A 22,216-nucleotide genomic window follows, 5' to 3' on the forward strand; every position below is an offset into this window, starting at 1 on the left:
AGATCTGACTGAGCAAAGGATTGGAAAACTTTCACCACCATCAGTGGCTCAGGAGCACTTTGCAACAATCAGGAGAAGGTCCTAAGTATTTACCAAGCTTTGATAGCATTTAATGCTCAAGATAAACTTCAGTCCTTCACAGTCCTGGAGAGATTAGCTCTTAAAACTCTGCCATAAATCTGAGGCAGCACAGCCTGAGATGTTATTAGAATAACAGTATCAGTATTACCAAGTGCACCCAGCAAACAAAAAAGGACATTATAACCATATATAAAATAAAGACAGGTGTAAAAAAGAAATATCCAGAGGTGAAGCAGGACAAGAAAACATAACAACAACAACAACAACAAGAATCTGTATTGAGCACAGGTCAATGAAACAGGAACTGAGTGGAGAGAAGTGTTTGGAGAGTGGGTGAGTGAGTGAGTTGGGGGTGTCTTACCTCGGATCGGTGTACCTTCTGCAAAGAAAACAAAGAAAATAAGTGAAAAGACCATAAAACCCCAAACACCTGGACTGCCCGTGGGAAAAGGACCTGAGTCAAGGAAGACAGTTCCCAGTAGGAAACTTCCTGCTCTACCTCATCTTAAATTAAAGGGACAGACTGAAGAGGGCTTGGGGTACTTGAGGGGGGAATGCCCCTTTTAAAGCAGTCCAATTCAGCTGGCTGTTTGCAGAGCCTCCATGGCACTTGGCTTGAAAAGTCTTAAGACTGGCTCCATTTTGTTGCTCAGAATGCAAAGAAAATCTTCAAGCTCTCAGCTAACATTGCTGTTTGCTACTTGCAGAACGTATGATGAACCTGCGTTTATCTCCATCACTCCTGGGGCAGAGGGTGGGCATTCTGGCCGTGTTAGCCCAGACAGGGACAGGGTCATCCAGGTACCTTGCATCACATTAAGTGTTGCAGGTTTGATCCCACCTTTGCTAGCAAATTCCCAGTTTCAAACTTTAGTTACTGGCACAGATGTGCAAGGAATTCAACACATGACCTTATCAGGACCTTCAGGTATCCGTCAGCGGCTCCGCCCAGAGACTGAAGCCAGTGGCTCTGCACTGAGGAAGGCCCTGCTACTGTACGAGTGCAAGGGCCACCTCATGGAACTGCTCTGGAGACCTCCCTGACACCAGTGCAGGAGCGGGCTGTATGGAGAGAGAAGAGTCCTGCTACACTTGCCTGTTGACTGCATCTCCCTTGGGTTATTTTTTATTCAAACCCCCTCCAGTTGTCTCTAAGTGCCTAACGTAAGTCTCCTGCCTAGGCAGGTCTCGCAGATGAGAGGAAGTGACATTGTGGCTGGTGAACCGTGCCACAGTCAATGGTAAAACCACTGTCCCCCCGTTTGACCTCCTGAGGTTGCAACCATCTTCCTTTGAAAACACGGCAGGTCCTTTTGCTCACAGCGGCATTCAAACTTGTCACACAGCTTATCAAAGAAGGGGTTTTAGTTGGTTGTTTTTACCCCAATCCTGAGAACAGGGCAGATTCCGCAACTACAAGTATTGCCTCTTACTAGGGAGAAATGCAAGAGCTTCTCTGCAGTGGTAACAATGCTGTCATTCTGCAGCACCTCCCAGCCAGAGCTCGCAGAGCATATTACATGATAAATATCAGCCTTACACTCCTTTTCCCCAGTGAGGTACAGCAGCATTATTACACCCACTTTACAGATGGGGAAACCGAGGTAGAGGTGAAGCAACTTGCCCAAGGTCACAGAGGGAAGTCTGTGGCGGAGGCAAGAACAGGAGTCAAAGCCTCCTGTGTGCCAATCTTCTGCCTTAACCACCAGAAAACCCCTTCCCTCCTTATCCTTCAGCCCTGCTCATCCTTCTTGTGCTGCGGTTCAATCCTCCATTTTCAGGATAGAAGGTAAAAATATACAGATACTGATTACAGTTCACCTTTATTTGTCAAAGGTGAGGGAAGAGAGGTATTATAGTGTTAGGAGATTAGATTCTAGTTATACTCAGCTTCTAGTTAAGAGGTTAGGTTATCTGCTAGAGAAAAGTTAGCATCTAGTTAGGGTTAGGAACTAGCTAAGGTTAATAAAGCAGGCTGGTTAGCTATCAGGACAAAGGTTGGAGAGACAGCACTTGAAAGAGAAAGAGGTGGGAGGAGCATGTACTTGGGCAGATCTCCACACAGGAGACGGCAGGAAGGTTTTAAAAAGCGAGCGAGAGAGAGAGACTAAGCAGCAAAGGGTTATAGTTCAATTCAGTGGAAATAAAAACAGCCTCTGATACATCCTTCTGTCTCAGAACTGGAGTGAAAATCTGCCATCTGTGGCACAAATCTGGAACAAGGCTAATGGGAAGAGGGTAGAGAAGGGGAAGAGACCCCAACATCACCCACCTCTATAAAGCTTCTTTGGCCTTGGCTAAGCCTGGCAATTTCCTGCAAAGGTTCACTCTAATTGACAGAGAAACACGCTGGAAGTTAAAGCTATGTAAGCATAGATACAACAGCAACTGTTACCTTCTCGTGTCATTGTAGGTTAGTTATTCCCTGTTCCCTCTAAGCATTAGCGTTGCCCCTGGAAGTCGGCTGTCAGCAGCTCTCGGAGACAGACTGTCTTGGAGGCAGTGCTCTTGGAGAGCAAGATAAGCCAAGCAACGCCACCTTGGTCTTTCCAGTTCTAATTCTGGCACACGGGACACAGAGGTGAGGAGCAAAACATGTTTTGCAAGATGCCCCACACCAGGGATGGAGGGGACAGAATTTGAATCGAAATGAGATCAAGTAACTTGCAAGGAAAGAGCAGTTTGAACGGCGGCAGGGACACAGATGGTAGATTTTCACTGTTGGAGTTTCACATCTAACCAGCTTCATATTCAATATAGGGGCAGTAGGATGGTGCTAGAAGAGGATCTGAAATAGATTAATAATTCTGAAGGACTCTGACAGGTCCTGTAAGATTTGATAAGGAGTTTGGGGGGGAGGTACCTGTGCTCAGTACCTGGCTTGCCTGGTGTCCTAACGGTGCATGAGCAAATGCACGAGGCTAACCACTGTCTGGGGCAGAATAAGGGCACCAGCTTTGCAGGAAAACTAAAGGAGGAAGAACTCGTGGTGGACACTGACTTTCTGAGGGAAAAGCTGGTTTTGAGATGCATCCAAACTAGTCATACTGCCTTCCACGGCCTCCCAGGATCTGGATGGAGATCTGCTTATTTAGGGCAAATTTTGAGGTTGCACGAGCCCAGGCAGCCAGCCTAGTGTTTAGCAGCAGAGGCAAAAGGCAGCTTAAAGGACTTGCCTCTGGATTATAAAGGACCAAGACGGTGCCAGGCAGAATACCACGTGTCAGGTGTCCCCCTCTGTCACAGAGGACGGGATCTGCTCTTCCACCATCCCTTCCTCTGACTTCCCACACAGTAAGCTGCCTACGGATTCTCCAAGCCTTGAAAACAGGGAGAGGAGGACAGTCACCATTGCCATGGTAATGACAGAAAACACATCCCCACCTTCTGTCAGGCCACGTGTGAGAACATGTGTGTGCTTTGCTCCTCTCCCGAGGGCTGGAGGGAGCTTTCTATTCTAAACAAGCAAGCAATCATCAAGGGTCTTCTGCAATTTTAAAATGCCGGATCTTGGCTGACAGCTGCAATTGCTACATCTCTAACAAAAGGGGACTTGGCACACAGAGGAAATGTGATGTGAGTTCTGCAGACAGGCTCCTGGCTTCTCAAGGGACAGAGATGATCTGGAGGGGGGGGGCTTTTTCTTTGCTTAACCCTTTCCCATAGCTGACGACCCATGATTTTCAGCTTCAATCTGAGAATGTCGCACCCCCATCTCTCCCTTCTGAAAATGCCAATAACCCTGTTAGATGTGAAACTCCAAGACCTCCTGCAGGTGTGAACACAATTATCACAGTTCCAGGGTACAAGCTATTGTGTAATTGGGGAATTCCAGGACAACTGTTGCTAAGACACAAAAAAAAAAAAATCTATCCAATGTTAGGAGGTTCATATTTAGCTGTTATCTCTTTATACAGATATATTAATTAGGATTATTATTGTTTTTGTAGCCTGCAATACCCCTGCAGAATTTCATTAAGAGGGAAGAATATCCCTACTGAAAGAGTTAGTAGAAGAAATGCAGAGCATGCCTCTCAAGAAGCTGTTATAAGGGAATTAGTTTAAAGGGCAAGGGTTACAAATCTGGACATTAGCAGGTTTGGGGTTTTTTGGTTTGATTTTTTTTTTTAATTGAACAAACTTACCAAAGGTCTCTGAATGTTAAAAAAAGTGAGGGGGGGGGAAAAGAAAAAGAAGTTTGTTATAGCCAGTTATTTAGAAAACAGAAGACACACACAAGACACAAAAGGTTTTAGTGTTTCTATGATGTAAGGTGGCTGCAGGCTGCCTCCTGTTAATCCCCCCTAGGTGGCACGGCTGAGCAAAGGACATTGCCTCCTGCTTTAAATGTCCTGAGACTGCTTGCATCAGGGTCAAGCTAAAATATCCGTTTCTCTTCCACCACCAAGACCACTTAAACTCTTAGACAAGCTGGGTCTCTAAGGCTGAGATGTTCACGTATATCTAAGGGAAGCAGGAGCCTAGACAGAGGTTCTTCCCATTCTCCTTTGACTGACAACTCAGCTTTTGATTCAGTCAAAACCCCCAAGCATGAATAGATTTCCAATTGCTTGGGAAGTTCATCTGGAGATGGAAAGGAGAAGAAATAATACTGGATAGAGAACAGCCACTATGGTTAATGATGTATCACCTGTTTCTCAATTATATTGAAGACTCGTAACATAAATGGGTCCCCGGGATGATGTGAGTATAATGACCATGGTCTCAGAGGTCCACTTACATTGCCAGCAAAACATTCAGTTTTAATATAAATGAGAACCAAATCTGGACACACCTACCCAATTTTGTAAAGCTCTGTGCATGACATCTCACTTGTACCTCTTAATGAGCTAATATGCATGTTTGCCACTAACTCATATATCGATATAAATTCAGTTCTTAACACCCTCTGTAATAAAGCCGCATGACTGCTATCCTGAAGACTTCACTTCCAGGGTAGAATCTGGGTGACTGTCCTGTCCTGCTGCTCTCACAGCCTGTCCCAGTCTCCATCAGGGCTCAATGTCTTCAGAGCCAACACGGGCGCTGGCCTCTATGCTAAATCTGTTAGCACAAGGTGCAGCGATGAAGCTGGGATTTAGCACCAGGGTCACTCCTCCTCCCTGCACTCCTATTCACAGAGGGCTTGTCAAACACCCGTTAGTTGGGTGTAATTGTTAATCCCCAAGAAGCTGGGCTGGAGTCATACTGATGACCTGTGGGCGAAAGACACTGAAGCTCATTAGCCGTGTCCTGAAGCATCCAATGCCCTAATATGCGCTAGTGCCACACTTCTGGCAGCAAAGTTTGTTTTCTGGAAAGATAAATGTATTAAATTAAATTCTGACTTTAGCAGCACTTGCATCATCAGCGCTCAAACAGGCATCGCCTTGCACATCACACTCAGGTTACAAATACACACTTGAATCTGCCCTGCCTTGGTCTTAAAACTCCTTTCCACTGATCAAAATATGAACGCAGTACGGATGATCCTGATGCCAATATGTTCTGCACTTTCACAGGCCTGCGGATCACAGAACATGCAAGTTTTGAAAGGCTATAGAAGCAGATGAAATAGGAGAACTCAAAGTCCTGACTGTCCAGGAACCTGCACTCCCTTTCACACAAGCAACAGGTTTCTACCCCTAAGGACAACAGGGATGCTTCAGGGTTTCATCATTTTACTAATTCAAAGCAGCTCTAAATGACATTAATTCTCAGCAGGTATCTTCTGATTTATCAGAAAGGTCAAGAGTTCATGCTGAGGCTAACCAATTCACTGGAATAAAAATGCAGCACTCAGGTGGCTTTAAAGAAAACACCAGATTAAACCCAGTTAAAGAGTATAAAGGCATTCTAGCAAGATGATAAATGTATTAAAAATAATCTGCCTGTGCATTACTCACACTTCAGATCATGGTCACAGAGCATGATATAATTCTAGTTTACCTCTCATTATTTATGCTGAGTGCTTTTTTTTTTATTTGCATTTGCCTCAGCTGTTATGATAAAGCAAGGAGGTCAATCTCATCTGTGTTTGTGGGATTCAACAATCCATTCTAATTCAACAAAGCAGTTTAAGTATCTGCTTGTAAGTTTGCTTCACTGAGTAAGGATGCATTTATGCAGGTGTATAAAAGCTACACTGAACTGGAACTGAATCTTTTCCACTGGTGGCCCACAGAACTGAAAGTCTTTATACAGAATCTTTGCCAAACAAGGCAAGAGAAAAACCAGGCGGTTACATTCTCTGATGTTAAGATCCAGCGTTACAGTAGTTAGAACTGATTTCTTCAGAGCCAGCAGAGGTCTGGGCAGAAGCAGCCAGCTATCACTTGACTGGCTGACTTGTAAAATGTTTAATATGAACAGAGCAACCCCAGTTGCTTCACTGAAGCCTCTGCTTTCCCACTGCCTGCAACAATGCCATTCTTTTGCCAAAAAAGACTCTTGAAAATGCTCCATCTCTCTTGGCCAAAGGAATGTTCTGAGTAGCTGAAGTGACGCTAGTGCTTGCTAGGTCCAACCACACAGACACGTTTTCTCTAGGCTGGGTCAAAGCAGTCAGTCCAAGGAGTATTTGAAAAGGATTATTTCTCAGGTTAGTCTTTGTCAAAAGGTAAAACTTCTAAGGCTTGTTTTGTATTTGCAGCTATCAGAGAGAAATTAGGGTTTTTTTTAAAGTTGAGAAATGGAAGTGCTTCATCAGTAATAGTCAAAACCAAATACACCTGTGCTCTCACTGCACACACACACACACTCGCACAGCGAACTGGCAGATTTAACAAGTATAAAAACAGCTCCTGAAACGTGACTATTAAGAGATGTCACATTGACACACACACAAAACAACACACATAAAACAAACAAAAGAGACAGATGGACAAGCAGATGGGGAAAGACTGAAAACTGACAAGAGCCACGGTGCTGGGGTACATCTGTTCATGGAGATCCACTCCATGGGCAGTGCCGCTGAGCACCAACGGGTCACTCCAGAATGCTCACAACTGCTCTCCAGCGATGACTGCAGGGACTTGGTGCTGGAGAGATCCTGCAAGAACTGTTCTTCAGCGCCAGCTTTGAAAGGCTCAATTTACACCAACAGGATCGTGCTTTGACAGTCAAGAGGCTGCCTGAGCTGTGGACCCTATACCAGATGCATGTGGCCTAAAATGTCATGTCTGCCGTAGCGGTTTGCCTTCTTCCTCACCCAGTTCTTGGTCTGAGGAAGAAACCCTCAGGTCCCATCCAGTCCCCAGTTCCCCCTCAGCTGGAAAAGCACCATTATCCAGTGAACTAGTTACTGCGTCTCCTGGACAGGAACCAGCTTCCCTGCTCTGACTCCCTTTATGTCAACTAGGCAGTAGGGAAGGCCAGGAGGATGGGTTGGAGGAGAAAATGCTCCAACCCCTCCCTGAGTAAGAACGTGAGTCCCAAACCCAAAGAAAAGCTAATGCCCCAATCCACATCAGTGGTGCCTGTGTCTATCAGCCCTCTCTTCTGCTTCAGAAACCTCTGAGCAGTCTCTTCATGCCTCTATCTAGGTCTCAATTCATACAATCTCACGCGGAGACCTTACCTGATCTCAGTTGTTTTATTCTCCCATTGCTCGCGCTGGGGTCCACAGGCAGGAAATCTTTAAACCAAGTGATCTCTGGGTCTGGATTCCCACTGGCTGCACAGAGCATTGTGGCTGTTCGTGTCCGCTCCACCACTTTCAGCTGGGGCCCCATATCAATGTTTGGGAAGCCGGGAGGTAACTGGTCCTCTGGGGTAGAGAACAAAGGACGAGTGGTTAAACACGTACTAGGGACTGGGGCAGCTGAAGGAGCTGTTCAAGGGAATACACCAAAGAAAGCATCGGGCAGACTTGCTGCCCAGCACTCTGTGCAATGCAATTTAAAACAAGGCTACAGTAAATGGTCCATAGATGGTTTGTGAAAACACATTATACAGTAAAATTTAACAGCTTGTCCATTTCGTGTGACTGTTCTAAGGTCTCACAAGAAGATTCTACATTTAAATGCAATCTATTCAAACCCTTTGGGGCATGGGAGTAGTCATTCCAAAGTTTCTCCAGGTCTTGTGCTGAATCCCTGTCAGGTGACTTGCGCTTTCTGTTTAAAAGGAGGGGTTCATCTTCCCCCTCCAAACCCCCCAGTACCAAACAAACCACACGAGAGAAATAAAGAAAGCGACTACGTGAAAAGGCCTGTCAAAGACACCGTGGAAACTAGGAGAGAAATGAGAGGAAAATATCATCCAGCTGTAGTTACCAGAGGGGACACACATAACAACAATAAGCCAAGTGCTGTCAGACAGGGTGTGATTTTTAGATTTATTAATTCAGAGTGCTGCTGCCCTAGAAGAAGAGGGATGTGGCACCAGCACCTAGAAGACAAGCTCAACTGAGCTTCCTGCTTCCTCTCAATCTTGCCTTTGCCTTCACTAATGAGGGCGAGGAGGGCAATCCTAACTGATGCTGACTAATTTGTGCTAACTAATATAAAACCCCAGTGCCTCCCCCATAATCTTTGTCACAACCTCCTAACTCAAGTGGAAGAGAGCTGTCTTACGCTGGCTGATACAGCTCCAGAATGTGCCATTTCTTTTCGCCAGAAAATCAGTCTTTGGGGGAGGGCAGCTGGAAGGAAGATGCCGGCACCAGGGTGAGACTTCAGAGGGACTCTCCATCATTTCAAATGAGGCGCGTTGAGGAATCGCAGCCTCGGGAATCTATGGCATTGAATCCATCCCAAAAGCAGGTGAGCGAACAGAAGGGAAATAACATAAAGGATTTTTAAAAGGCAGGTTTTTAAAAGAAGTAACATACATCACCATCAGTCCCCCACTGAAACCAATGGGAGCTCTCACACGGCAGCAGAAATGGGCTGGAAACCTTTGCCTTGGTTGGGAAACATCCTGGCCAACTGCAAACACAAGAGCTCATGTCCTGCTGCCGGCGCGTTATGTATCAGAAGGAATGGAGCCAAACTACGTATGGCTGAACCCATGGTGGATGGTGGAACAAGGCAGAAACCCAGTGGCCTGGCTGTGGTGGGTGCCTTTTCCTGTAAGAGCAAAGCAGCATCACCAGATCCCAGTACTGCTCTACGTGAGCTCCAAACCCACATGATTTGGGTAAGAGCTATTTCACACTGCCGTGCCTCACGTTCAACTTCTAAAAATCAATGAAATCATGAAGGCAGAGCTAAAGGTTTGTGTGATGCTCTGATACCTGAGGCCAAGAAACTCTTGTTTAATACTGTTATTAGCAGTGCACAGCTACTGCAGAGAAGAAAAGGGTTTAAATGCCTCAATTGTGTGTTTAAAAATGTGCATTGTTTCCTTCCTCTGACCATTGTTGGAGAGTTATAAAGGATCTATTGTGACTCACTGGAGAGCGAAATGTATTAACCACACCTCTCCTCATCTATCAAAAGAATCTGACCACAAACAAAAACACGTACCATTTTATAACTGCTAAAGTAATACAGATCTCCCAGTACGGAGAGACTTACAGTTGTATAAAGGCGAGTCATTTTGGTGCATCTGAAGCACCTCTAAACCACGATATCGCCTTCTAAATTAGAAACATAAACATCTCTAACCAGGCACTGAACCAAACCTTTTGAGATCTCAGTTCACCAGGCTGTGCTTGGGCACTGTAGGAGTCTCCAAACAGTGTGTGCTCTCGCAGATCATGTGTGCTGCAAAACCCCAGCGCCCCCCTCAAAGTGAGCTCAGGACAGAGGGGCCCTGGGAATCGCTTTGCCTTTGCACAGCTTTCAGCCAGGCTTTTAACGTCTTCTCTTCCCTTCTGCTATTTAACCAGGCGGTGGTGTGTTGTTAAGGAGCCGCGGAGCTGCTGCCGCATTGGCTGCAGATGACATCATTATTGATTACTGCTTTTATCCTGCTCCCTGGTGATGCCACTCCACCTGGCTCAAACCCGTGTCCGTTAATTTCATCAACCAATTAATCCACAGAGAGAATAAACCTCTTGACTGGCAGGGTGGGTGTGTGAGTGTGTATGTGTGTGTGCACGTGTGTGTGTGTTGGGGGAGGCCTGGTACAACTATTATTACTGAGTGTTTCTAATTAAACAAAAATGTTAATCTTGCAGCACAATGTGCAGAATTCCTCTGAGTTTAATTAAAACAACTGCGACTAGAGGCGTGATCAGATTTGAGGATCAGATCAGCGGAGGAAGCATCTCAGAACATCACATATTGCACTGATTCAAGTGCTCAGATTTCCTTCCTGCCAGGAAAGTGAAACTGCCTTCATCCCCTAACAATTGGATTCCCTGTAATAATGCAATTACAACCTCAACTCAATCCCCACAAGACATGCACACACATGTCCTGCCACCCTCCCCATCAATCCCCAAACATCACCCCAAACCTGTTACCAAAAAAATAAATGAGCAATGGCTTGCATTGTGAATTCTCTTTCTAAAAGCAGCCCAGGCAACTGCAAGAACAAAAGAACCAAGATGCAAGCTGAAGATGCTTCAAGGGCACATCTGGGCAGCTGCCTGCTGTTGAAAATCATGCTATCTTACACAGGCAAATGTTTTCACGTGCTGCACTTGCCATATTAACAGAGCACCCCAAACACCTTGTTCATACCTGCTCTGAGTTGTTTAAAGCCCCCCCCCCGCCCCCCGATGAAAAGCTGGTGAATTACCTCAGGGCCACTGAACAAAGTAGGGTGAGAAAGAATAGGGGAGGAGGGAGGCAGGGAGAGAAGAGAAGAGCACTTCAGTGTTCATTTATAATAAATCCTGCCAGAGGACATGCCTTGTGCTGGGGGACACGCCTCGAACCAGCCTGGGCGCATGCACTGACACACAGACGGTCGTACAGAAAAAGCAAAGGTCGCCAGCTACAGCGAGGGAGACCCCGGTGCTCGCTGCCTCCTTGTCACTCTAGAAGGTGGCAGCTCAGTGTTTAGATAATTAGCTGTGCTGGAAATGAGGATGATAAAGAAAGATAAAGCGGGTGTTGCTGCTGCTCTTTTTCCCGCAGGGTGTGCACAGTCGTTTAATAATTTAGAGGAGAAGGAGGGTGTGAGCATGTACAGACGTGCTATGTACCGAATGCAGAAAGCCACAGTGAGGATGCTGCTGAAGTGAAGAAGAGGAGTAATTTTTCGCTCTTCTCTGGAGATATGCGGCCAAGCTCATGGATGCTGCCTGGTCTCTAAGCAGCCAACTATCCTCACTTCAGGGTGGAAGGACCAAGAACACAGAGATGAAGCAGCTTGAGTGACACCAGTTTTAAGCAGAATCAGGACCAAAATCCAGCACTCCTGAAGCTTATCCCCGTTCTTTTCATTAAATTTATGAACACTTACAGATGTCCCCTCCCCAGCAGGTACCCTGGCATTACGCACCTTGTGAAATTACATCAACAAGTTATTTCCATCAATGTGCCTTAGTTAACTGTTATTACAGAGCCAGATATAATTTTAATACATGGAGGAGTCTCAGTAACATGTTCCGTCTGTTGATTCCATTTATTTTGATCTGAAAGCTTTACTATGAAAATAGTAATAGCCTAACAACGTTACTAAAATTTGCAGGCTTATACACAATACACACACACTTCGATATGTGTGTTGGACCCCATAACAGTGCAGGTAATACACTGTCTTAATGTATCCCGATGTACCCTCCTTATAAAAAGGCATCTGAGTGTAAAGTGCTCTGACATTATTCATAAGCTACAGAACTAATCTGCTTTCAACGTTGCCTGATTTTCAGGTCACTACAAAAAAAAGCAAACCAAGTCAAGTTTGAAACAAGATTGCCAAGAATTTTTCAAGTGGCAAGGTAACATTTCAGAGGGGCCAGCTTCTCTTTAAGAAGTGCTCCTGTGGGACTCGATGATTTCTGCTGAGCATCTAGGACGGATTTTTGTTTACCTTTTGCTGATCTAAAGCCAACAATACAAAAAACAACAAAACAGCAGGGATCTTGCTAGAACTTTATACATGCCCACACCAGATGTCCTCTTGGAGTAGGAAACGTGTGAGGAAAATTTCGGGCCAGAATTGTTAGAGAAATGTATGAATACTTCATAAAAAGACTTCAACAGGGAATCACTAGAAAAAGAAGTTCTGAAAGTCTGCCCATAGCAGCCTGAATCATACTCCAGTAGTAAGTACCACAGACCTTACATGTCTAATAGCCAGTTTTCCTCAATTTTGCAGAGTGCAGTAATCATTAGGATAAGACAGCACTGGCCAGTATGTGGGGAGTGATGTATTGGGGCAGAGTAAATTTTGTTCCATTACATTTAAGTGGACCAAGCACTGGCTTTTATGGGATCATGCTGCATTTCCTAACAACTCACAAAGGGTAACCTCCACAGAACTCTATCAGCTTCACCAGAGCAAAGAACTAAGCCAGTGTGGGCCCTGCTTGAAACCCAGCTTGTGCCTCCCAGCAGCGGAGGCAACGCAGGCAGAGAGTTGCAGCGAGGCTCCCCTGAGGTTCCCTCAGCCCACTCAGCTGCTGACAGCATAGGACAATCCTTTGCAGCATGAGAATCTCTGTCTCAGGCTACTAAAGAAGCGGAGGGAAAGTATAACCTGTATACAAGAAACAACAATAACAATAAAAAATAGTGTATCTTTCCTGGGAGCATGGAGCTTAAAGAAACTATACCACCTGGGAGCTGGGGTGCCTGTACCAACTAGCTTCCTTTCTGCCTAAGTTATAATGAAAAACAAGAGCAGCTGGAGTCAACAATAACTGGAAAATGCTTCCCCAAACCACTTACTTTCCTTTTCTTTGGGCTCTACAGGAATCAGGTTTGCAGGCTCTATGTCTAGCCAGCTGTGGAAAGAACAGCAAGTCTCCACAGCCCTATCAAAACTCACCTCCCTTGAGAAGCAGAGCAGGAAGGACAAACAAGCCAGCAGAGCTGGTGTTCAGAGACTTTGTGTAAGCTGAACGGTGTCCATCACAAGCTCTGCTTCTCAGAAGCTCCCAAAGGTTTCCTCTCCTGCAGCTTCCTGTTTTTAAGTGAATGCGGGTGGATTTCTATCAGGGTCTGATCCAGGAGTAGTCATGTGCATAAGCAGGATGGGGTTTACTCTCAATCCCTTCAGCAGCTGCATCTAGCAGGGAAGAATGCATTTTTTTCTCTTCTGTTCATGAGACTGCTCTGGTGTTGAGGAAATGCTGTAACTGTTCACGCGTGTGTATACGGTGAAGGTACACACATGTATGTCTAACTGTGATGACAACAGCACAGCCAACCGGCCGCAGAATTACTACAAAGCCCATCCTGCAGAGTTTGTAACAGCTGGGGCCCAGGTTTCCATACTCCACAGTATGCCAAGGTAACAGCTTCTGCAAATGACAGCTCACATTCATCTCCAAGCTGTGGAGCAGCTCCCATCTTTATGTTAAGCATTAGTTCTGAAAGTGAGAGAAGAGAGACGGAAAGGAGGAGGAGGCCTTGCAAGGAAAGACAGAGAAAAGACAAACAGGAGAGTGGGTGAATGCAGAAGTGGGGAGGAAAAGGAGAGGAATAGATGCCAGCATGCTAACTTTGTCATTGTGGAGATTAGTGGATTTGTGCTTGGTCCTTTTAACTTGCCCAGCACTTCAAAATGCAGATAAGGAGGAGACAATCTTTTCTGTGTGAAAGCTAGGGAAAGATTAAGGAAGGCATAACTCCAACTGAGCATGGAAGGGGAGGATATGCTATAAAAACTGCTTCCTTGATGCTCTTCAACAATGTCTTGGCCCAAGCCTGCAGCTAATTACTGCTCCCCCAAATTTAATGAACTGGGTACCCTAGGTGTTCTTGCACAGGCAGTTAACAAAGCTACCGAACAAGGCCCTGTTAGGCAAACAGAACAGGAGTGCTTGTGAAAGCAGCACAACACAGGAGCAAAGCACACAGGGATAATGTTCTGGTGGGATCAGCAAAGTGCGTAATTAGTCAGGCGGTGGGGAGATGTAGCTCCTGTTCTGTCATCTGTCTCTCTAGCTGACATGTGAATGGTGCTGATACCGGAAGGAAGAGCTGCAAAAAGACATGTACAAAGAACCTTGGTCCCTAAGGACAGCCACTGAGCTCAGCTCGTCATTTCCCATACATTGCAGCTTTCTCTTGGTGGAGAGTGCCTTAAAAATGCTGTGAGAATCCAGGGGATTGGCGAGGGCAGCAGCTGGAGGACAACCTTCTCTCTTGCCACTGCTTGTAGCTAAATCAAGGGGTAGAAACTTTGAATATGATTGCAGGGGCACTTCTCCCAAACTGTCACAGCTCCCAAGAAATATATGGGAATAAGTGTGAAGAACAAGGCTCCCAGCCCTCTGGGATAACCACAGCTAGACACACTCTTGTCATAAAGTGCTGTTCCAATCTCCTGACAGATACATCCCACCACATACTGCTAACAGAAGGTTAAATGCCATGCCAGGCAAAGGAGCTACACAAAGATTTAAGTGCACCTACACAAATCTGTCAGGCATGACTGGACCACGGGCCTGCACGCTCAAAGGCAGCCAGCACCCTGACAACACAGAGCCTGCCAGGTGGGCAGCAGAAGGGATATTCCCCGCTACAAGGAGAGGTCAAGGGCTTTGCCATTTGCCCTTTATGTCTGGTCCTTATTTACTGCTACACGTTGGGGATTTGCACACACATTTTGCTCTGCACTACTAAGGATGTGCTCGCTGTCTGTTCAAACAAAAGGATTTAAGATGCTTTTGGAGGGAACACTGAAACTGCTGAAGAAAAAGCAACTGGCATACAGGCAGAGCTACCACTTGGCCTTATGAGGATCACACACTGCCTGGAGCACCTAAAACTCTTGTTAGCCACGCTCACTGCAGAAATAATGGTTCTTACTGCAAGTACTCCTACTCAAAAGCCTGTGGCTTTTCTATAGCACCTCCTGCTGATGGCTTCATCAGTAGCCAATGCTCCCAAGCCAAACTCCCTTCAGGAGCTCTCAGGCAGTTATCCACCACAGCCTTTCTGCCAGGATCACTTCCATTGCCCTGTGGTTTGAACAGAGAACACCATGCATCTTTTCCCCTAAAATGGGTCAGTTTTAGCAAGCAGCCTAGCTTAGTGTTTCACACAGCGATTTTACAGATCTCCGGGGTAATAACAGTAAACATCCAGAGGCATCCACAGCAATAGCATATTGTTCCCTCCCCCACATCAAGTTCAGAGAGCATATTTCAAACAGATGACATGAAGGAGGCATCCATGTAAACATCCTCTATAGTGGGGACAAGTGAAAACAAGAACCAGAACAAAATGGAGAGGGGAGCTGTTTTCTTGGAGAGTGCATGGAACAAAGGACCTCTAGAAAGAGGGAAGGTGCCCAGAAGGGCAAAACAGGTATCCTGCATGAGGGAAGAGGCTGGTGCTGCTACCAACTGCATGAAAGCCCAGGCAGATGCCCATTAAGTGATTAATCTCAGCCCATTAAGTGATTCCTTAATGAAGAATGTCTTCTTGGGTGTCTGGATGAATGGTGCCACATTTGAGGAGAATGATGGGGAGGTTTCTGGTGCTGCTCATAAATCTGGGGAAGGAATTCTTACTGGAAGAGAGGGAAGATTGTAGAATCATAGAATAATTCAGGTTGGAAGGAATCTCAGCACATCATCCAGTCAAACCTCCTAAAGTAGTCCAGTTTTAGCTTTGTTTCTTACATAGCAATTTTATGACTTTCTAGGGTAATAACAGCGAACAGATTGGGCAGGTCAGAACAAACCAAAAAAAAGGAGGACACTGTGTCTTGACCACAGATTTTTTAACAGCCTTCCCACTCATCCGATAAGAGAAACTGAAGGGTCCCTTCTCCTCTGTGACGCTGACACGTGGCAGGCAGGCATGCTCTTTACCTCGGAGGACGGTGAGCTTGGCATGGACGGTGACCTCCCCATGAGGGTTTTGAGCAACACACTCATAAATGTTCTCATCCCGGGGAGTCCGGAGGGGCTGGATCCTCAAAACAGCACCTGCACTTTCATCAAATTCAATTGTCTGGGGGAAAGAGAGACACACACATAGTAAGCCTCTTTGGGTTGCAAGTAGAAGGTTCATTCCTGCTTCTAAAGGAGGCACCAGCATATACAAGCACGCACACTCACAAACACACTTCAGCAGCTGCCTCACGATCCCCTACACATAACTGACATGGTCAACTTGTCTCTCCACTGACCTCAAGGTGACAGAAAACTGTCACACGCCAAACCCTGCCTCCGACCACTGACCCACCGAAACTGCTACGTACATCTCAAACGCTCTGAAAGAATAAGCCATGGTGAAGGTGTGTGTGGGGGGGGTGTTCAGCGTACAACTGTCATGAAGGAGAAGCAAACAGACCAACTGAGAACAAAATAAAAATGAACCCCCGCCTTGTTCCTTCATCTGCATGGGCAGCTGACACCACAAAGCTCCTCTCAGCACACAGCTGCCTGGCAGGGCCGAGTCCCACAGCGAATTCCACAGGATGACCTCCCAGTCCTTGTTCCTCCACTCTCATTTCTATCTAAACAATGCCAATTGCTGGGGTCTGGTTGCCAGCAACTGTAATGCTTACTCCAGGCTGTCCCAGGGTTAAAATAATGAGCCATGGATGGGTATGAAAGGTGCATTTACAGAGCTGAAGTACCACAAGCTTAGTTGGGGTTTCTAAGGGAAGGAAGAAGGCAGCTTTATATTATATCCCAGGAGGGGAAAAAAACCAACAAAACAAAAGAAAAAACTCTAATAATGTAAGCGAGCCAAGTTCTCTCTTGCTTTGGAACAAACCCGGCTGTTGACATGGCCAAGAGCTTGCATTTCACTCCTGCTGTTAAAACTCCTCCCCTTCCAAAGCTCCCTTTATTATCGGGTTTGAGAATGGCCAAAGAAGAGCCCTAGCTGCTTTGTGTCAGTCTCAGACAGTTTACACAGACACAGTTTTCAAGGACATCTCTTACCTCAAACCTCTGAGAGTTCACTTTCTTCCCTTTCTTGTTCCAGGTGACCCGTGGCTTTGGGTCTCCAGTCGCTTGGCATACAAAGGAGGCCACCCCTCCTGACACACCAATTTGGTCCACAGGTTTTTTAATGAACACAGGGGGACCTTTAAGAAAAAAAGAAATATCATCATTAGCACAAGGAAAGCCAAACTCTAATAATCACTGTTTGTAATTAATAGTAACATTATCACCGCTATTCTCTAATGATTCCAGATGAAATTAAACCTCTTGGCCTTTTAGGAACAGTCTTTACCTCCAATTTACATATGAAGAAAGTACAGCACAAAATGATTAAGGGCCTGATCCTACAAAGAGATTTCAATGCGATGATGTTGCAAAGCCTCTTTTACTTCTCAAAAGTGGACTCTTAAACTGTTTTATACAGGGGAAATTGCCTTTCCAAAGCCCATCTAATGGTCGTGACCAAAAGCTGGTAGAGCTGAAAACAACATCTAGAAACACTGAACTGCACTCCCCAGATCCTAGAAATGACCAAAACACCAAGGAATGGGGGGGATTTACAGGAACACACCCAAGGCAGGGGTACAGGACCATGAAATAAATGGAGCAGGAACTTGGCACATAAGAGATCTTGAGGATGATGGTGTGAAACAGGCTGATGCCCGTGGCTTTAGGATGTGAAACCTCCTTGGCTTGTAGCACCTCTGTTTTCATCTGCAAATCTCTCCTCTGGCCCTCACTGGTACATTTACACAGGAACAGGTATGCCATCCCTTGGAACAGGCAAGTTGACAGGATACAGCCCATAAAACAGGAGTTGTGATCATTTCAAAACAATCCAGTTGTCAAGATCAAGAGCATGGCAGCCATGTCTGCAGTCTTCTCCTGCAGTTCCCCCTTCCCCTCTTCTCACCATGAGACATCTGAGAAAAACGAGGAGTTCATGCTGCTGAAACGAGAAGCCAGAAGCTCCTCAAACTCCTCTCATAACCAGATGCTCAAAGGTGCAGTGATGCCTGAACAAACACACTCAGAGCCTGGGGCTGCATTTTAGCCAGCCTGGACCCAAAGGAACCACACTTGAGCTCGTAGCACCTCTCCCTCACCCCCCGCCACTGATTTCCATCCATGTCTGCCTTTAAGAGCACCTCTGCAAGGAGGGGGGAGGATGCTGGGATGGGCTTTCTGACCAAGGAAGGTGTCAAGGGCCTTCTCATGAGAGGAAGATGAGGCCAGGAGTGTTCGTGCAGAGCCCATACTGCTTCTACCCTCAAGGGTATCCTCTTTCCATGCTCTAACCTGTTTCCCCTGCAGTTTCCTCTCATCTAGTTAGTTTAAAATTTATTGAAATATTTAAATCACAAGGCCACAGCTGTGTTCAAATAAAATCATTCAGATCATAAAGTTGCCGTCTGTTATTCTTGAGAAAAGTAGACCACATGACTCCAAAATGTGTATATTTATATGTACATACTCAGAGTCTATAAAATAAGATGTAAACAGCCTACCAAAAAGCTTAAGAAGAGGGCAAATGGTAGCTAGAGAGAAGTCTCCAGGGTCTTTTAGGGGTCGAAAGACAAAAGGAAGCGTTCTCCCCTTCCCTGCCTGGTGTGGCCAGCAGTATATAAATAAAAGCCACCGAGTAAGCTCATGTGATGCAATCAAGCATTTGTTTCCATGCTGGAGGTAAATACTATTTGCTGGAGCTGTTTACGTCCCACCGAATGCTGTGTGTACAAAGCATCGGATTTATAAATATCCAAATCTATATTTAGAGGTCAGAGTCTTTTTTGCAATGTTACAGCTAAAGGTTATCAAGCAAGTCCCACTGGAAGTACTGGCACTGGGGGATCTGTCTTCCATTTGAGAAAGGCAAAACAAAACTCTGCTTCAGGCTAAAATATAAATGCTCACTCTGCCCACAACCTGACTTCCTTCCTCTCTTCTCCTCAGTTCAATATCTGAAGAGTTTGCAGAAGTCAATTCTGAAGGTACAGCCAAAAACATCCAGGGCTTTTAAGAACACTTTATTGATGCAAGTTCATTTCCTAAAATAAAAGCTCCTAATAATCCTTAATGTCACATATACATTTAAATGGGTGCAGGCAGTATGACGAGAGCACAGCTGAGGAGAAAAATAAGGTTCTATTTCTGTCCTGAAGAAAGGGACAGTGCTCTAAAAAAATAGTGAACTTGGAGTCATTGCTCAGCATCCCTTTTTGGGGACCTCTGTTGACTCAGTGTGTGGTAAGAGGGAAGCTGAGCTGCTCTGGGAACACTGCTTTCCTGAGCTCACTGCGATGCTGAACTGCCTACGATAAACTCACTCTTAGCGAGAGACAAAAGAAAAGAAACCAAACAAAAATCCCTCTCAATCTATTCGATTTTGCTACTCACTTGGAAAATTGGTGAAAATCAAAGCTAAATTGTTGATTTTAAAATTGCCCAAACCTGTGAGCTCCAGACTTTGATTCTTCCCCCCTGCCAAACCACCCATTGCGCTCCCCACCTATGCACCCCTAGTCACTGCAGCACTTGTCACTCCAGCCCACGCCAATCACAGAACAACCCTCTCCCCTCTGGGAAAGAGAAAGCCAGCGCTATCGCAGGCAAGGTGGTGATGATACAAAGCTGAAACAAATTCCTACGTGCTGCGTAGGACTGCCACAGCTCTGCCGTGCCAGGTCCAGCTCGCAGTGAAACATGCAGTTAGAGTTCAGTCTTCAGCTCTGCAAATCGCTCTGAAAGACTCCAAAAGCAGGAACAAGGTGCCATGTGAAAGTGAAACACTATCAGCCTACTCAGAGGGGCTTATGTGTTTCCTCTCATTTGCCAAGATTACAGGACCTCAGTTTTAAATAAATAAATAACAATCAGAGATAGGCATTTTCCAGATGACATACTTGCAATCCAAGAGATTTTATATCACTTCATGGAGAGCTGAGAACAAGTCAGTGCTGGAAAGACTGAGTTTGAGTTCCATCTAAGTCCAATGGTCAGAGGAGGTTTTTCCTTTTTCTCTGCTTGCAAAGTAGCAGAATCTGGTTTTTTTTCAGTATCAAAACAGGAATGGAAAAACCTGGAGCTTAAAAGAATTTTCCTACTACAAGAGGCTTCCTGCAGGGTCTGGGTCTCCGGAGAGAAGGCTGAAAAGACCAGATGGTTGCTGTGTACCTGTGATTCTTCTCTACAGCTTAATGGAAAGCCATCAAGTCAAACCGAACCTTTCACTCCTGCCCACCGCCTACGCACTTCCCAAAAGCAACAGCCAGGGCAGGCGACACGCTGGACAGTTGCCACAGACTGTAAGGAAGAGACACATATTCACCATCCATTCCGTCCTCTGTAATTGCATCCGCAAAGACGATCAGCACACACACTGTCTGCCCTCTGACCTAACCTCTGCCACCCGTTCCAGACAGCTCTGCTCCTGCCCTGCATCCCCAACTGCTGTCGAGGGCAGCTGATGGGACAATGCACTCACCCTCCCGGGCACCCCTATGCAGACAACCTCCAGTTGGCTTCACTTTCCAAAGCACAGGCCTAGAGAAACATGGCTGGCGCCGGCATCTGTTCAGAAGGGACGTGATGCACATTTGCTGTTGGGATTTTGTGAATTCTAAGGCAGGTTTTGAGAAGAAGCTGCGAGGTGTTAAGGGTGCGGTCTCCTTCTCATCCCCCAAGGCACACACACACACAGGAGGAGCACAGTATGACATCAGCCCACGTAAAAGGGCTGCACACAAGGCAGCTTTCCTCACAGAAGAGGAAAATGCTGCCGCCTCACCTCTCCTTCCTTCCTTCTTTCATGTGACACCAAAGCAGAAAAAGTTTGTCAACTGCAGTCATGTAAAAAAAAAACCACAACCAACATCTCCCTGCTAATGATACACAGATGACAAACAGTCTGAGAAGCTTTACGGCAAGGAAGCTTGAAAGATGTAGGAGTGGGGAAAAGGAGGGGATATCTCACCCTTTAAACCCAAATGTCCCTCAGGAACTGCTGCCATGGTGAATAGCGGGTGATGGACGAGGAGCGAGAGCGACAGGCCAGCTACCATATGCCTGTCTGAAACATCAAAAACCAAAGACAGAGAGAGGGATAAAGAACCCAGAGGTGGTTTGAGGGGTGGGAGAGAGGCAGGAGCACAAATGGGCTTAACATATCTGAGCTGACAGCTGAAGGGGACTGGGGTGCAGGAGGGAGAAAAAGAAAAAGGACAGTTATGGACTTGTACCATGGATCCTTCTTCTTTGCCTCCAAGGAAGCAAGACTGAGATGGATGTCCCTCCTGCCAGCACGGCAGGTGGGTTTATGGAGGGACAAGGTTAGGGGTACATTTAGCCTTCACAGACCACAGGGTAGGAGCAGCTTTCTCTACACTACCTCACTATGTTCCAGCCACAAAATGGGAGAGCCAGCCTGAAAAGCTGAGGGGAAAACTCTCACCAGATCAGCTAAGGCAGTCCCTGGCAGTGCAGAGGGCTGTGTAAAACCAGTATGGCAGCTGCCAGCCCAGTTCCCAGCTCTCCAGGTAGTTTCAGAGAAGGCCAGCCAGAGTTAGCCCAAACGGGGAGGAAGAAGAGAGGCGGGTCCTGGTGGGGAAATATTGACTTCCTTGAGCCTTTCTGAGAGAAAATTGATTCTCAAAGCATTTTGTGCCAGCCTGCCAGATCAATACCCTGACATCCTCTCAGCCGCCCTCAGCCAAACGCTGTGGTGCTGGCTCAGGAATACGGGACAATTTGGGAAATGTATGGGGTTGGCCAACAAGAGCAGACTGAAGGCAGCTCCCCACTCCTCCAGCCTGGGCTGTATGAGCACACGCACATGGCCAGAACCTGCCCGACACCGTGAAGCTCTTGAGGGAAACCCCTCAGTCCCGCTAGGCACAGGACCGCCAGCACACAGCCCTCCACCTCTCCGCCATGGGGGAAGAGAAGATCACACACACTTTGCTGCCAGAATGGCTGAGACACCCAATTGTGACCCAAATTGCTCCTCCCTCCTGAGCTACAGCCTGCCAGCTTTGGGGCAGGACCAAGGCAGAAAGGGGCTCCCACAGGGAGAGGGACAACATGTCCACCTTGTCCCCTTCTACCCACTCCCACAGGGGAGGCCTGGAGGCTCCACTGCCATAGTAACAGGCCTGTCTCGCC

General features: G+C 46.3%; 1 protein-coding gene across 20 annotated transcripts in view; it reads right to left on the reverse strand.

Moving 5' to 3' along the window:
* PTPRS (protein tyrosine phosphatase receptor type S) overlaps positions 1-22,216 on the reverse strand; it is a 162,751-nt gene that overhangs the window by 63,455 nt on the left and 77,080 nt on the right. For all 20 annotated transcript variants that reach the window (XM_074851670.1, XM_074851671.1, XM_074851683.1 and 17 more), the window contains 3 exons: positions 17,054-17,199; positions 15,971-16,112; positions 7,661-7,849 (listed from right to left, as the gene is read on the reverse strand). In XM_074851670.1, the coding sequence (XP_074707771.1) occupies positions 7,661-7,849; positions 15,971-16,112; positions 17,054-17,199 (477 nt within the window). The remainder of the gene's footprint in view (positions 1-7,660; positions 7,850-15,970; positions 16,113-17,053; positions 17,200-22,216) is intronic.

Source organism: Strix uralensis, chromosome 27 (genome assembly GCF_047716275.1).
Source record: "Strix uralensis isolate ZFMK-TIS-50842 chromosome 27, bStrUra1, whole genome shotgun sequence".
Lineage (NCBI taxonomy): Eukaryota > Metazoa > Chordata > Aves > Strigiformes > Strigidae > Strix > Strix uralensis.